The sequence below is a fragment of the Sorex fumeus genome, unplaced genomic scaffold, assembly GCF_029834395.1.
Source record: "Sorex fumeus unplaced genomic scaffold, SorFum_2.1 ptg000034l, whole genome shotgun sequence".
Lineage (NCBI taxonomy): Eukaryota > Metazoa > Chordata > Mammalia > Eulipotyphla > Soricidae > Sorex > Sorex fumeus.
The window spans coordinates 24,980,296-24,995,499 of NW_026606091.1; the positions used below are offsets into that span (position 1 = coordinate 24,980,296).

Genomic DNA, 15,204 nt, shown 5'->3' on the forward strand with positions numbered 1-15,204 from the left:
TGAACCAGAGGTGGTTTGTGGGCATGACTTCCACATACCTAACTTCTCGCCATTTAACTTCTCAGACAATTTGGTCCCAAGTTGTTGGGGTCCGGCTAGAAGCACAGTGGCAATTTGGGGGTATCAGGAAGCCTGAAGGCACCATCAGGCTGCTTATGCACTCACCCCCACAGGCATAGGTTCGCCTGGTGGCAGCACTGTACCCCCGATTAAAGTAGTTTTTTAGAAATTTTGCATATATATTTATCAGACAATCATCAAAAATATTGGCCTATAGTTTCATTGTAGTATCCTTGTCTAGCTTTAGTATCAGGGAATGCTGGCCTTGTAAAACAAGTTTAGAAGTATTATTTCCTCTCCCTAAAAGTTCTTTATTAAACTTAGTTTTCAATTTTGTCTTATTTCTTTTCTGCCTTTCTCCTCCATGTCCTTATATCCTAATATCAAGATTGAGATTGGGGCAGAAGCAATACTACAGCAGGTAGGGCACTTGCCTTGCTCATGGCTGGCCCAGGTTCAATCTGCGGCACCCTTATATAGTCCCCCAAACCTGCTAGGAGTGATCCCCAAGCTCAGAGCCAAGAGTAATTCCCAAGCACCACCTGCTGTAGCTCAAAAGTTAAAAAAATTAAAAATTTGAGATTATCTGGAATAATCTTGGGTAGGGAAATAATATCATCTTGATTTTAAGTTTTGCCTCCAGTTTAATTCTGTTTATTCAGTTGGAAGGAAATTTGTACCTCTTTCTCTTTGGTATCTAAATAGGCTTTTCCAGTCCTTGATGACCCTGATGTCTCTTTATTTCTTTTCATTTTTGTTCACTCATTGGTCAGTTTTTTCACTAGTGCAATTATTTATTTTAATACCTGTCAAAGGCAACCTCACACATGAATTTCTAATTTTTTTTAATCTTTTACTTCTCTCAGAGCTAAGGACTTTGTTGTCACATAGTCTGTCTTTCATTTTTTATCAGATTTTTACTGTTAGCCTGGCTACTATGTTTTCAACATTTTATATCAATTTCTTTACCACCCACCCATTTCCAATTGCTAAGTCAATACAACACATTTTAGATGTCATTTGAGCAGCAACTTAATGGAACACTGTTATGGAATGATTGAGAGTTTGTTTCAAATATTGCTCAAATCCTGACTCCACTAGTTAGTAGGTACGTGACTTTAGATAAAATATCTTATCACTTTTAACATCAAGTTTCTAACTTATTAGTGAAAGAAAGGTTATAAATATTGAATTAAAAGATGTTTTAAAGTTTTTAGCTGCTACTTATTTTTAAACTAAGTACAGTTCCTGATACTTAATTTTAAATTGATATGTTTAACTTTTGTGAATAAAATTGTTTTATTTAAATTGTATATATTATCTCCCTTCAAAATCCTAAGGCTAACTCCTGCTGGAATTTCTTTTTGACCCTGTGTACTAAATGCCAGAGCCTACGAATTTCCCTGAACTTTATGAAAAGAGAGAAGCTTTGTCAAGATATAACACTCCAAAGGTAGAACTGAACTAGCACATGCCTGTGTGATAAAATGTTAATTCTTTTTGTTTGTTCACTTCTAGATTTTCTTGATTTTAGCCTGCATGTGCGTAATCCTAGCGATTGGACATGGCACTTGGGAGACCCTAAAAGGCTACCAGTTCCAGGGTTTTCTGCCATGGCAAAGATATGTCCCTTCATCAGTTGTCTCTGCCATGCTAATCTTCTGGTCCTATTTCATTATTCTCAACACCATGGTGCCCATTTCCCTTTATGTGAGGTAGGTTTCTTTGATCCTCGTGGATTATGAATAAGGAAAAAGCATCACACTTTGTGAATATTCCTCAATAAAATATGAACTTTTAGAAAGTGCAGGCTGTGTATTCATTGACTTCATAGGGTCAGGTATATAAAACACTCTAAAAACTATTTAGAGATTATGTAAATGCTCTCTATATTTAAATTTTATGCTAGTTACTATGTATATTATACAGATTGTAGAATTATCCTTGCTCTCAAAATAGAAGAGAATACAATGTAAGTGACTAAATAATATATACAGATACATGAAATCATTAGAAAACGTGCATACAAATTTGGTTATGCCAAAGCCTATGCCAGGCATCCCTTCGATAAATGAAGGGTTTATAAGACAGATTCAAATATTCACACAAATCAGTTAGTTAGAACTCAGAATGCACTTTTCAAAAACAATCTGACATATGGTTAACAGGTGCAATTTTAAGTTAAATTCTGGCTGCTAAAATTTAGAAAATAGAAGGATGTTTCTTTAACCACCCTCCATTAGCATCTTGTACAAAATGTGAAATACATAAAATATGTCTTTACTGCATTCTGATCTGATTCTGTTTGTGTCCACCAAACCTTTTCCCATGCATATACCTTCACTTCTTTCCAGGTTTTTTAAACACTGTACTGTGGTATTCCATCCTGAAAGTTTCCTTATGTAACAAAATTATCTTATTAGTCAATAGATATGAAGTATCTGCTATGCACCAAGTCCTACAATAGAAACATAAATAAATGAGACTAAGAGCCAAGGTCAGAAAAAAACAAAACAGGAGGACTGGGTCATGGTTGGAAGCTTACATTATGTATGTGGGGGGTGGAGGGCAATTAGAATAGAGAAGGGACCAACATAACAGTAATAGTTGAAAATGATCTCTCTGGACAAGAATTGAGTGCTGAAAGTAGACAAAGGTATAAAGATATCTCTCAGTATCGGTATTTCAAACCATAATGCCCAAAAGGAGAGAGAAAGAGAGAGAGAGAGAGAGCTTGCCATAGAGGCAGGGGGCAGGGGCGGGAGGGTAACTGGGGACATTGGTGGTAAGAAATGTACACAGGTGAAGGGAGGGTGTTGGAACATTATAAGTTCCTTTCTCTTTCCCACTGGATTTATATGATAGCATAATCTTTTAATTAAGCTAAGGCAACCTTTTATAAAGTTTCATAAAGTTAAACTCTTATAAACTTTTTAAAAGTTAACTCTTGGGCTGGAGCAGTAGAACAGTGGGTAGGGCATTTGCCTTGCATGTGGCCAAGCCAGGTTCAATCCCCAACATCTCATATGGTCCCCCAAGTACCGCCAGAAGTGATTCCTCAGTGCAGAGCCAGGAGTAACCCCTGTGCATCGCCAGGTGTGACCCAAAAAGCCAAAAAAAAGTTAGCTCTTAATTACTTTCAACACTATAGAATTTAAAACATTCCCCATATGGATTTTGGCAAAAGAAAAAAGTGAAAGGGGATATGCCTCAAAAAATTTAATCTAGTATATTTGGATCTAAATGATGAAGTTTGTTTTAATAGATAAAATCAGAATTACAATGTGTTGACTAGTGGGAAAGGACCTTCAAGGTCATGGGTTCTCAAGGAAGATACTCTGATTTTTAGATGCAGGGCCTTGCTACCACAGAAATGATAAGAAGGAAACCAGGATGATGTATTTACTTGTCCTTTTCTTGCTTTCTCCTTAGTGTTGAGATAATAAGATTGGGTAACAGTTACTATATCAACTGGGATCGGAAAATGTATTATGTGCCAAAGAATATACCAGCACGGGCTCGTACGACCACCCTTAATGAGGAGCTGGGCCAAGTTCAATATATATTCTCCGACAAAACAGGAACCCTGACTCAGAACATCATGGTTTTCTCCAAGTGTTCTATTAATGGGATATCATATGGTATGCATGCCTTCTCCTTTTCCTGAGTTACCTAGGGAAATTCCACTAGGACTTTTGTGCATATTGTTTTTTAAGAATAATCTAGGTCCATATCTATACAACTCTGAAATTAATATTTCTCTTTCATTTGCACAAGCTTCTTTATTTACTAAGATCACCCTTCAGTCTAATTAAACATTTATTTTACAATTTATAATTGCAATTCTTTAGACACTGGAAATACCAAGATGTTTAAGACTTAATCTCTATCTTCAAGGAATTCCCAATGTCAGAAATATCAGTTCACTCTTCTTAAATCAAATGGAGACCACAGATCAATGAAGCTGCTGATCTAATTCCCCCTCAGAACAATAAACAGACATTGAAGACTGCTTCAAAGAATAGTCAGAATATAGTGCCTCCTACACTCAAATTACTCATCTATGCCATAGCTTAACCATGAGCTTGTTTTTGTGATAGTGTTATATTCTGATGTGTCTAAACGTTTATGCCCAGGTGCTAAGGAACAGAAGAAGGTGATCATATCTAGAGGACATGCAGTATTTTATAAGTGGTGAAAAACTTTCAAACTAGAGAAATAGGTTAGTTATACAACATAGTAAACACATTAAATACTCTTGCACTCTATATTTTTAACACATTTAGCACAGATTGCAATGTCAAGCATGTATTAAATGGTGAGTTTTATGTTGTGTAAATGTTTTCTATATAAATTAAAAATCATTTTAGTGGATGGAGAGATAGTGCAGCTGGTAGGGCAATTGCCTTGCACACAGCCAACCTGTATTCAATCCCCAGCACCTCATATGGTTCCCAGAATCCCACCAGTAGTGATCTCTAAGTGCAGAGCCAGGAGTAAGACCTGAGCACTACTGAATGTGGCTCAAGAACCAAAAATAAATAAATTATTTTTAAATGTTTAAATCTAGAGCACTCTAATATTTATTTTCCCCTGACAACCAGGTTTTCCTATGTAAAAACTATGAAAGTTGATTTTTAGAGGATTTCATTTGAATGAGGATCTTAATTCTCTGACTCGCTGTAAGACTTGACCACACTTTGGGGAAGGTTGGAAACTGTCCTGGGTGCTTCTGAGCTTGGCACCAGTCATCCACCCCAATTCTGTCCCTTCCACTCCTGTAGCAATGTCTGCTGCACTATCTTTTTTGTTTGTTTGTTTGTTTTGGAGGCGGGGACATTGGGCTACATCCAGTGATGCTTAGGGTTAGTCATGGCTCTACACTCAGGAATTACTCTTGGTGATGCTCAGGAGACCTTGTGAGATTCTGGAGATCAAACCCAGGTCAGCCACATGCAAGGCAAATGCCCTACACACTGTACTGTCTCTCCAGCCCAGCAGCTGCACTGTCTTTATCCCCTAAACATTTAACACAATTTTCACATTTCTTCTAGGTAAATTTTCTGATTCTAGGGATTTTCTGAAGTCTCTGTAGATCCAGTGACTAACCCCTAGTATTCTCATTTCAAGGGAAAAAGTTAGGGCCTAACCTTACTCTTGACTTAGAGAAAGGAGCAGACTGGAGCATTGAGAATTTTTTTTCTTTTTGAGTCTGCTTGACTACAAATCTAGTTTGATAGAATCAAAAGGGGGAAAAACCTCCTTTAAATTACTATATGACTCAGTGATTCCTTTACTTATTTATTTAATTTTGGGTTTCAGTGGTGGTGCTCAGGGGTTACTCCCTGTTCTGTGTTTGGTGATCACTCCCAGAAGTGCATAGAGAACCAGGCCTCCCACGTGTATTGAACCATTCCTCCAGACCCTGTTCCTAAATTTCTACCAAAATAAATGAAAACACAGATTCAAGTTGCCAGTGTTCATTGTAGCATTTCAGAATAGCCCAGTCTGTAACCTACTGGTGGAGCACTTGCTATGTGTGAGGTCCCTGAATTCTATCCATGGCAACACCAAAACCAAACAGAACAAAAACATATAAACAGACCAGTCCAAATGTAGAAATGACTCATGTATCTTATCAACAGATAAATGATAAAACAACTGTGATGTTACTTATATCAGAGAATATCACCATTATACAAAGTAATGAAGCTTTTTGACCCATGCCACAACATAGATAAATAGTGAAAACATTTTACCAATTGAAATAAACTAGACATAAAAGAAAAAATGACTCAACTTACATAAAATATCTAGACTAGACAAGTTCAGACAAAAAGTAATTAGACATCAAAGGCTGGGAGTAGGGAGAAATCAAGTATTTCTGCCTAGGATTCTGAAAAAGTTGCAGAAATATAAAATAATAGTTGAACAATATACAGTACTGTCAGTGTAATTAATGCACTGAACTGTATACTGAAGAAATGATTAAAATATGAGTGGCAGAGTGATAGTATACTTGGTAGGGCATTGTCTTGCATGCAGCTGACCCAGGTTCAATCCCTGGCCCCCATGTGGTTCCCCCCAAGCCATCAGGAAAGATCCTGCACACAGAGCCAGGAGTAAACCCTTATCACTGCTGGGTGTGGCCAGAAAAAAAGATTAAAATGGGAAATTTTAGGTATATGTGTATGTGTGTTTTTTTTTATGTAGGAGTACTGCTATTTATTCAGCCACTGATTAGCTGATTGATTTGGATATAATCAATTTGGGTATAATCAAACTCCACCTTACTTTTTTTTCATAGTTTTATTTATTTTTCTTCTTATATTTATTTATTGAATCACTGTGGGAAAAGTTACTAAGCTTTCAGGTTTAAGTCTCGGTCATACAATGATCAAACAGCTCTCCCTTCACCAGTACTCATTTTTCACCACCAAGAACCCCAGTAAACCCCCCTTCCCACCCCTCCCAATGCCTGTGAGGTAGATGATTTCCACTTAACTCTTCTCTACACTGATTACATTCATATTACAACAAAAGATGCATCATTATTGTTTAGAATTTCCCTCCCAACAATCAGAATTGCTGAAAAGACATTGTGAAATACTTTGTTTTCTATAGCTAGTTATGAGAATCATATAATGATTTTGGATTTCTGCAAAGAGCCAGATAATTACGAGATTGGTTTCTGGACATCTGGTGTTATGGCTGTTCCGGAGAGCCGCTTGTGGGGGGCAACTTGTGACCTCGGTAGGGCATGAAAGATGAGCCGGTACCTCCCCTCTCCCCATGAGACTGCAGTTGCCCTGTCACCACCAGCTCATACCTGGCTTTCCTATAAGCTCTGAGGCGGTACTGTCCCCCTTCCCATGAGACTGTAGTTGCCCCTATAAGCTCTGAGGTGGCTGCCACCTTGTATGCGGTCCAGATGCATTTCTGCCAAAAGCTGCTGGGTTTTGAGATTTGTTTCTGAGTCTCTGGGATCATGGCCATTAATCAACTTGATCAGGAGCCAGAGAGGCCATTTGTAGGTGGTGTGACTCAGGGTCTCGCTGGGATGGGGAGGAAAGGGCTGGTTCCACCCCCATCTGGTGAGGCCCTGCGTGTCTGGTCACTACAGGCCCAAACCTGACTGTCCAGTGGCCTCTGGAGGATGGTGGTCACCGGGCTGCCAAGGGGAACAGGCCAAGGCACAAAACCTATTCCCACCTGGAGTGGCCCAGCACCAGTAACATACTGCAGGAATAGGACGCATTTCTGCCAAAAGCCTTTGGGTTCTGAGATTCGTTTCTGAGTCTCTGGAATCATGGCCATTAAGCAGTTCAATTAGAAACCAGAGAGGCCATGCCTCCACTTATATAGCTGAGCCGGAGGTGGTTTGTGGGTGTGTCTCCCACATACCTAACTTTTGGCCATTTACTTTCTTGGTAAACTTTGCCCCAAGTTTTTGGGGTCTGACCAAAGGCATAGCAGCAATTTTGGGATATCTGAAAGTCTGACAGTGCCATCAGGCTGCTGATACACTCACCTCACAGGTACAGATTGACCTGTTGGCGGCACCATACCCCCTAGGTATATGTTTTTAATTGTAATTAAAAAAAAAGTTTAATCCTTCTTTAAAACCCACACCACTGCTCTATTTCCTTACCAACAGGTCCTATCACTGACAAGGATGAAGTGATGAATATCACTAAGGTGAGTGATTACACCCCTTAGTGAGATGCTTTCAGAAACTGGCAAGACCCTAGCTACACAGAAGTATTTTTAATACAAATTGAGACTCCTTAGTGTCTGAAATATTAAAGTTTTTACTAGCTTCATTATCTCTGAACTTTATTTATAAATGACAATATTTAATTTTAGAGGATTTGGATTTGTGCTTTAAAATAAATATATCTATTGATCTTTATTTAAAAAAATATGTAAGGAGTCTTGAGATGACTGAGCATCAAAAAGCTCCTATCTTTCAACCATCGAGTTGTAAGTTCAATCCCCAGTTCCACCCACATGTGTCAAGTACAATCTGGGCCTTTTTGCTCTCTGGCACTCCCCTGATAGCTAATTATTAATAGCTCACTATCAGAAAAAAATCACCAATAGAGTATGAAATCTTCAGCATGCACAGCCAGAGGTATTTGAGCACTGCTACTGAAGTGTGTGATCCCCAGCAACCACCAAACCTAAAAAGTTTGTAAGCATCATGCCAGAATTTCAAACCCCCAGTGCAGACATGTGCAAGCGTCTCAAAGGGTGCAGTCCCTGGCAAACACCAAACCAGACATGTAACCCCTGGCAAGCAGCATCACAACCAACAGTACATACCACAACCAAGCCTGTGTCTGATCCCTGGTCATTTCAATAACAGAAGAAGGGGTAGGGGGAAATCACCATCACCATCATTATTGTCATCATCATTCATGGGCTATGGATGAGACTCAGTGATAGAGCACATGTATTACACGCATGATGCCCTAGGTTCAGTCTCCTTGCATTACAAACTAAACAAACAACAGCAAATGTCCCACACTTCTTCTCCCACTCCTCCCCCCTCACTCCACCCCCTAGAAACCACAGCAGGAAGGAAGGGAGAGTCGAGAGAGAGAGGGATGAATAAAAATAGATAGCTCACTATAAAAGTTTCCAACCAACATACAGATCTGTGAGGAAGAAAGTTCAAATAATTTGATCCTGAGGCCAGGGATATAGTACAGGGTTAGGCCTCCAGGGCCATTCCCAGTGGTCCTCAGGGACTACCAGATGACTTTCAAATCCATATATCCAAGGAACCATTCAAAGCTCCTTCCCCCGTCATCACCAAGGCATAAAAAATCATATAAAAATTTTTAGAGCTGGGAATGTGGATCAGTAGCACCTCACATGTCTTAGACCCTTTGATCCTCAGCACACAAGACATGCATGCATATACATACATACTATTTATAGCTGTATCACAACATCACAAAGAATTCTCCCAATTGTCGCCTCTACTCTCCATTCTGAACCCACTTCCTCTCAGCTGATATCTCAGGTGAGATTTCTATCCTTTTGACTCAACTGGATTTGTTTTTCTACTTTTTTTAATTGGATGTTTGGCTTTCAACTTTAGTTATCTATAAAAATATTCTCACTGTCCATTCAGGAGCTAAATTTGAAAATGTAAATTTATTCATAAATCCTTCTCATTCACTCCTCATATTCCTGGCATATCAGTTCAGGCCCCCAATGTTTTCAAGCCATCTCTTTGTATTTATTTTCTCTATTTCATCACTTCTCTAGTAAATAACTCACTGGCCTCCTAGTCACAAATTGTTCTTTAAGACACCAATGATTTGGCACAGTGGTAGAGCATTTACTTGCTTTGCATATATGAGGTCTGAAGTTTGATCCCCAGAACCTCATGAATCAAAACAAAATATATTTTCCTTGTTGGGAAAATATAAATATATAAAATCCTCTTAAGGATTTTCTCTGACACAATTATAATTATGTCACTTACAACAGAAAATTGCTAGGCCCCCCTGTTGTATCTAAGTTGGTAATGCAAAATTTGTTTTTTGACTCCTTACTAGTTTCTCTCATCACTGACCAGTTCTAATTTCAAAGAATGTGTCATAAGAATCCAATTCTACAAGAACCTCGAGGAATGCTATATGAGTTTTTCTTAAATTTCCCAGCCTATAAGTTTCTCTATTCTAATTGACCCTGTCGAGGGTTTGGCTCTGAGCCTATTTTCTCATGGCTATGACAAAATTCCCTTTAAGGAAGATCTAGAAAGTCAGTGTAGCTAACTACAAACTTACCTTTCCCAGCATAGCACCAAATAAGACAAGTATTTCTCTACGTGACGTAACAATGTCCAAAGCAGGTAATAACACAACTACAAAGATCTAGAGGAATGTGCTTGAGAATTCTAGGATTGACTAGAGAAATCTTTTAATAGCATCATGCTTCAGAGTGGGAATAAGATAGTTTTGGACCCAATTTTAACAGAAAAAAAAAGCCTGAAGCAAGGTTTAAATATAAAATATGAGTCAACCTCTAAAGGAGCCAAGGTCATAGCCAGGAAAATGGTAGTGAATGCTACCTTCAAAAGTTAAGGCAAGGCTGATGACCATGATGACTATAAGCAGGAAGGAATCGATTATGTTAACAGATCAAGAAAACTGGTTTAAAGTTAAGTCTGTGAACAACAGGAATATACTGAGTCCTCCTTGTTATAAGGCATTACCTCTATATTGCAAATACTGCAAATTGCTAGCCTACCTGAGGGTTTAAAAGAAGTAAGGTAACATGGTGATGTTATTTTACCTATGATTTAGTACTCTTTCCCAGCTCCCAGAACTAGCCAGAGATAAAGACTTTTTCCAGAAACTATTTACTAATAAGGAACAATACTCACTTGTATCCTCAGGTTTGATTATCATGAATTTGAAGGAAAGGACTCAAAGATGTTTGGTGATCATTCAGCATGGTTGGGATAGAAAGTGGGCAAAGGGTTAATTGTCTTCTGTGGAGCTACCAAGGCCATTTATCTTGCTTTGCTTTTCCCATCCTCCTAAGAGTTCTTTTCACATTCTAGATATTTTTTGTTTTGCCATATTCTAAGTACTGATAAGTTTGTTCTCCCTTACATATTACAGAAAACAGAAAGGGTCGACTTCTCCTTCAACAAACTAGCTGATCCTAGGTTCTTTTTTTATGACAAGAGTTTGATGGAAGCCATACAACAGAAAGATCAGCATGTGTGCTTGTTTTTCCTCTCACTGTCATTGTGTCATACTGTGATATCAGAAAAGGAAGTAGAAGGTAAGGAGGGGCCTAGATCTCATGGAATGAAACTATGCCCTAGCTTAGACTGGTTGGAAGAGGGGGTGGTTTGGTGTCATTTGTAATGCTTGACCTAAGAAGGAATATTTCAATAGGCAGTATTCCTCAGCAATGAAATGGATATATTCAATGTAAGTAGTGAGCTTCCATTCATTAGAGATATTAAGATAACAAACAATCTTTATGGTCTTGAAGATTCAGGCATTGGTACTCTCTAGAGAGCTTGAATTTCTTCTTTTTTTGTTATTTTTTTATGTGTGTGTGTGTGTGTGTGTGTGTGTGTGTGTGTGTGTGTGGTATTGGGATCATTCCCAGCACCTCCCACCTCCCACTTGCAAGGGAGCTTCTGATATGAATATGCTCTGTCACAAAGTACACCTGAATTGTACCCTAGATCAACCCCACTATTTGATGAGACTTCCTGAAAAACTGAGTTGTCATTCTTTTGTCATTTAACAATTTAAAGGTATCCACACAAATCTGAGTTTTTTTTTAGTAACCAATTATGACAGTGCCATCCATAAATATATCTTTTTAGAAACAATGATAAATGACTAATTGTTAAGATTATTCTTCCCTTCACCGGGGCTCCTCAGATGGAGCAGGTGTCCCCTCTTCACCCACTCCAGAGAAACCCCCGGTGGCCACAAACTTTCAGAAGAAAAACCCAGGTATGCGAGAATGGGCTCTAAAGATGCCAGGCCACATGGCAGTCCCTTCCCATCTCCCTGCCCCTTCGGGATCCTGGCTGTCATGCCCACAGACTGTCTCCAGGCCATATTTAAGTGCACCACCTTGATCCAGAGACTTACAAATGAATCTCAAAATGGATTACCTCCCTATAGTAATGTCTCTGGACCCCAATCATTTACATAATTAGAATTCCAGGAGTTCACAACCTCTTTTTGTGGCTGCGCAACCTCTGATGTTATTGACAATAAGCAATAGAAAATAAATTATCTTGAATCTGCCTGTGGCAGGCAGACTTGAATGGTGGTGGGGAAAATTCAAAATAATGATGTTGGGAAGGTGTAATGGTGGGGGATTGGTGTTGATATGTTGAATGTAATTAATGTGAACAACCTTATGAAAATAAAATTTTAAGAGAAGATTATTCTTCCCTTAAAAATCAAGAATTTAGCCTAATAGATCACATGCTTTAAATTCAGTATTCTCTTAATATCAGTAATAAAACTGTATTTTTATTACTCTTTACAGTTTTACAAGTTAATGTCATTTATATGACATTATGTCATTTATATGACATTATGTATCTCCCACAATCTTCAAAACAGTCCTCTGAGGAAAACTGAACAAAAAGATGAGTCTAGTTTTATAGAGAAGGAAACTGAAACTAGAAGAGATAAAAATAACTTTCCTAAATCAAGGTGGGAAGAAGAGAATAAGAAGTCATGGGTGAAACAGGCATCAGGGCTTCAGTTATTCCACTGATATGAGTGACTGGCATAGCCGTATATCTAAAACACAGACTCAAGAAAACTAAAAGTGTGAGATCTAAGCGGCAACTCTGAAATTTTATAATGTGTCTGGCAAGTTGACAGGCGCAGATAGGGTGGGGGCAGGGGTGCAGAGGGAATCTGGGAACACTGGTGGAGGGAAGTAGACACTGGTGGTGGGATTGGTGTTGAAATAGTATGCACATAAAATTCAACTCTCAATAACTTTGTAAATCACAATTTCTTAATAAATATTTTTTTAAAAAAGACTTTCCTAAAATCCCCTAGCTAGAAGAAGCATAGATAAAAAACCAATTCTATTATCTCCCAGCCCCAGAAGCTTCCACCCCAATCTAGGCCTCTCTGGGGCCCTTTCATTCCAATAAATTTTTATTCCTTGAAATATATTTGGACTCGTCTTTGTTTACTTCTCTGAGTAACATGTAAGGAAAGCATAAAAGAGAAAACTCATTATGCCACAAATAGATCCTGTATCTTAATTTAAAAGTGTATTCTCCCACCTACCTTATTTACAAGTATAAGACTCTGATGTTGTGTAACTTTTTTTTAAAACTAATCTAAAATGCACCTCAGATTACTGTGATAATCTAAAAGAGAATCCCAGAAATGTATTTAGTAATACTAGATCAAAAGATTAATTCTATAGAATGAGTCATTTAGCATCTCCAGGTGGAAGTTTCAAAGGTGATAATATTCATTTATTAATATACCTTAATTATTTGTTAAATCATCAATCTCATTATCTTATTGAGTGTTATCTTAAAAACCTTTCCTATCCAAAGTGGTTTACATAGGAACACCTGTTTGAGATTCACTCAGTTTTCAACCTTCCTCCCAGATTTTTGTGATTCTGGATTTAATATGTTTGCTAGAGGCCATGAACTATATTTTAAACAACCCCCTGAGCTGGAAGTTGAAGAGTAACTGGCTCTGTTTTATTTTTTGTGTGTGTGTACCTTGAATATACCATGTATCTCTTTTAACACTGACTCAGGCCTATGAAAGGAGTTGAAAACATTGGAAAGGAAAGTAAGACCTGTGAGAAGTTTTGAAGTGAGATGCTTCCTGTGCTCCATCTTTATATAAGCCACTTGGAGGATAGTCACTTCTGGACGGACAGTCACCCTGTTCTCTCCTTCCAGATAAGCTGATATACCAAGCTCAGTCCCCAGATGAAGGTGCCCTGGTCACTGCTGCCAGGAACTTTGGCTTTGTGTTCCATTCCCGCACCCATAATTCAATCACAATAGTCGAAATGGGGGAAACTAAAGTCTACCAACTGCTGGCTATTTTGGACTTCAACAATGTGCGCAAAAGGATGTCTGTTATTGGTGGGTGCTCCTACTGGTCAGTTCTCTCCTGTTACTTGGCTTTCATATACATTTATAAGTTTTCTCTTTTATTTGCACAAAATTTTTTTTTAAATTTTATTGAATCACTGTGAGATGGTTATAAGCTTTCATGTTTGGGTTACAATCACACAATGATCAAACACCCATCCCTCCACCAGTGCACATTCCCCACTACCAATATCCCCAGTATACCCCCCTTTCTCACCCTCCCCCTGCCTCCATGGAAGACATGATTCCCCATAATCTCTCTCTACTTTTGGGCATTATGGTTTGCAATACAGACACTGAGAGGTTATCATGTTTGGTCCCTTATCTACTTTCTGCACACATCTCCCATCCCAACCGGTTCCTCCTGCCATCTTTTTCTTAGTGATCCCTTCTCTATTCTAGCTGCCTTCTCCCCTTTGCTCATGAGGCCAGCTTCCAGCTATGGAGCAATCTATCTGTCCCATGTATCTACTGTCCTTAGGTGTCAGCCTCATGTTAAATTGTTTTATACTCCACAAATGAGTGCAGTCCTTCTATGTCTGTCCCTCTCTTTCTGACTCATTTCACTTAGCATGATACTCTCCATGTAGTTCATGACTTCATCTCTGCTGATAGCTGCATAGTACTCCATTGTGTAGATGTACCAAAGTTTCTTTAACCAGTCATCTGTTCTAGGGCACTTGGGTTTTTTCCAGATTTTGGCTTTTGTGAACGGTGCTGCAATGAACATATAGGTACAGATGTCATTTCTACTTACACAAAAATATTTTCGTCAATCACAAGTTGTCTCACAAGTGCCATCATATAAATTTGCAGCCATTTCTACTACTTCTCTCACATACTCTATGGTTTGGTTTTGCTTTTTCCTCACACATATATGAGGCTTACTATACTAGGACCCTTTTTTTTAAGCATTTCAGGGTAGTGACTAGTTATAACCCCCCAAAACTGAGATAAAAACAGAGAATAAATCCATAAAGTCTGAACTTAGAATAAAATATGGAAACAGATAATCAAGGATGATTTACACTATCTTGCTCTCAGTTTGGGCTTCCTTCTACAGAGGGAAGAAGGTATTCTTCATGCATTTTACTAGGTTAGTTGTTGGTCTGGGATTTGACTTGAGAAACTAAATTTGATTCAAGTCAGAGCCTTCTTTCCATGAAATAGAACCCATGGAAGAATTGCTTCCATGGGTCCTTTATACTCTCATCAGACCTCACGGCATGTGTGAAGACTCTAAGTACTTAGCCCTCCATAAATATTAAAAAGAAATGTCATGGGAACAGCCTTTGCCATCCCTCAATTATCTAGACAAGTTCTTATATTGATAAGCCTCTATGGTTATTTTGCTTAATTTGTTTATTCCTAGTAAGAACACCTGAAAATCGGATAATGTTGTTTTGCAAGGGTGCAGACACCATCATCTGTCAGCTGCTCCATCCATCCTGTAAATTCCTCAGAGACGTGACCATTGGACACTTAGATGTAAGCAT

The 15,204-nt window shown here is 38.5% G+C and overlaps 1 protein-coding gene across 1 annotated transcript in view; it reads left to right on the forward strand.

The window, feature by feature from the left end:
• The window catches only part of LOC130026586 (phospholipid-transporting ATPase FetA-like), a 157,221-nt gene that overhangs the window by 109,311 nt on the left and 32,706 nt on the right, over positions 1 to 15,204 (forward strand). The window contains exons 10-15 of the mRNA XM_056117430.1: positions 1,579 to 1,775; positions 3,493 to 3,701; positions 7,718 to 7,758; positions 10,704 to 10,869; positions 13,511 to 13,699; positions 15,081 to 15,196. Of these exons, the coding sequence (XP_055973405.1) occupies positions 1,579 to 1,775; positions 3,493 to 3,701; positions 7,718 to 7,758; positions 10,704 to 10,869; positions 13,511 to 13,699; positions 15,081 to 15,196 (918 nt within the window). The remainder of the gene's footprint in view (positions 1 to 1,578; positions 1,776 to 3,492; positions 3,702 to 7,717; positions 7,759 to 10,703; positions 10,870 to 13,510; positions 13,700 to 15,080; positions 15,197 to 15,204) is intronic.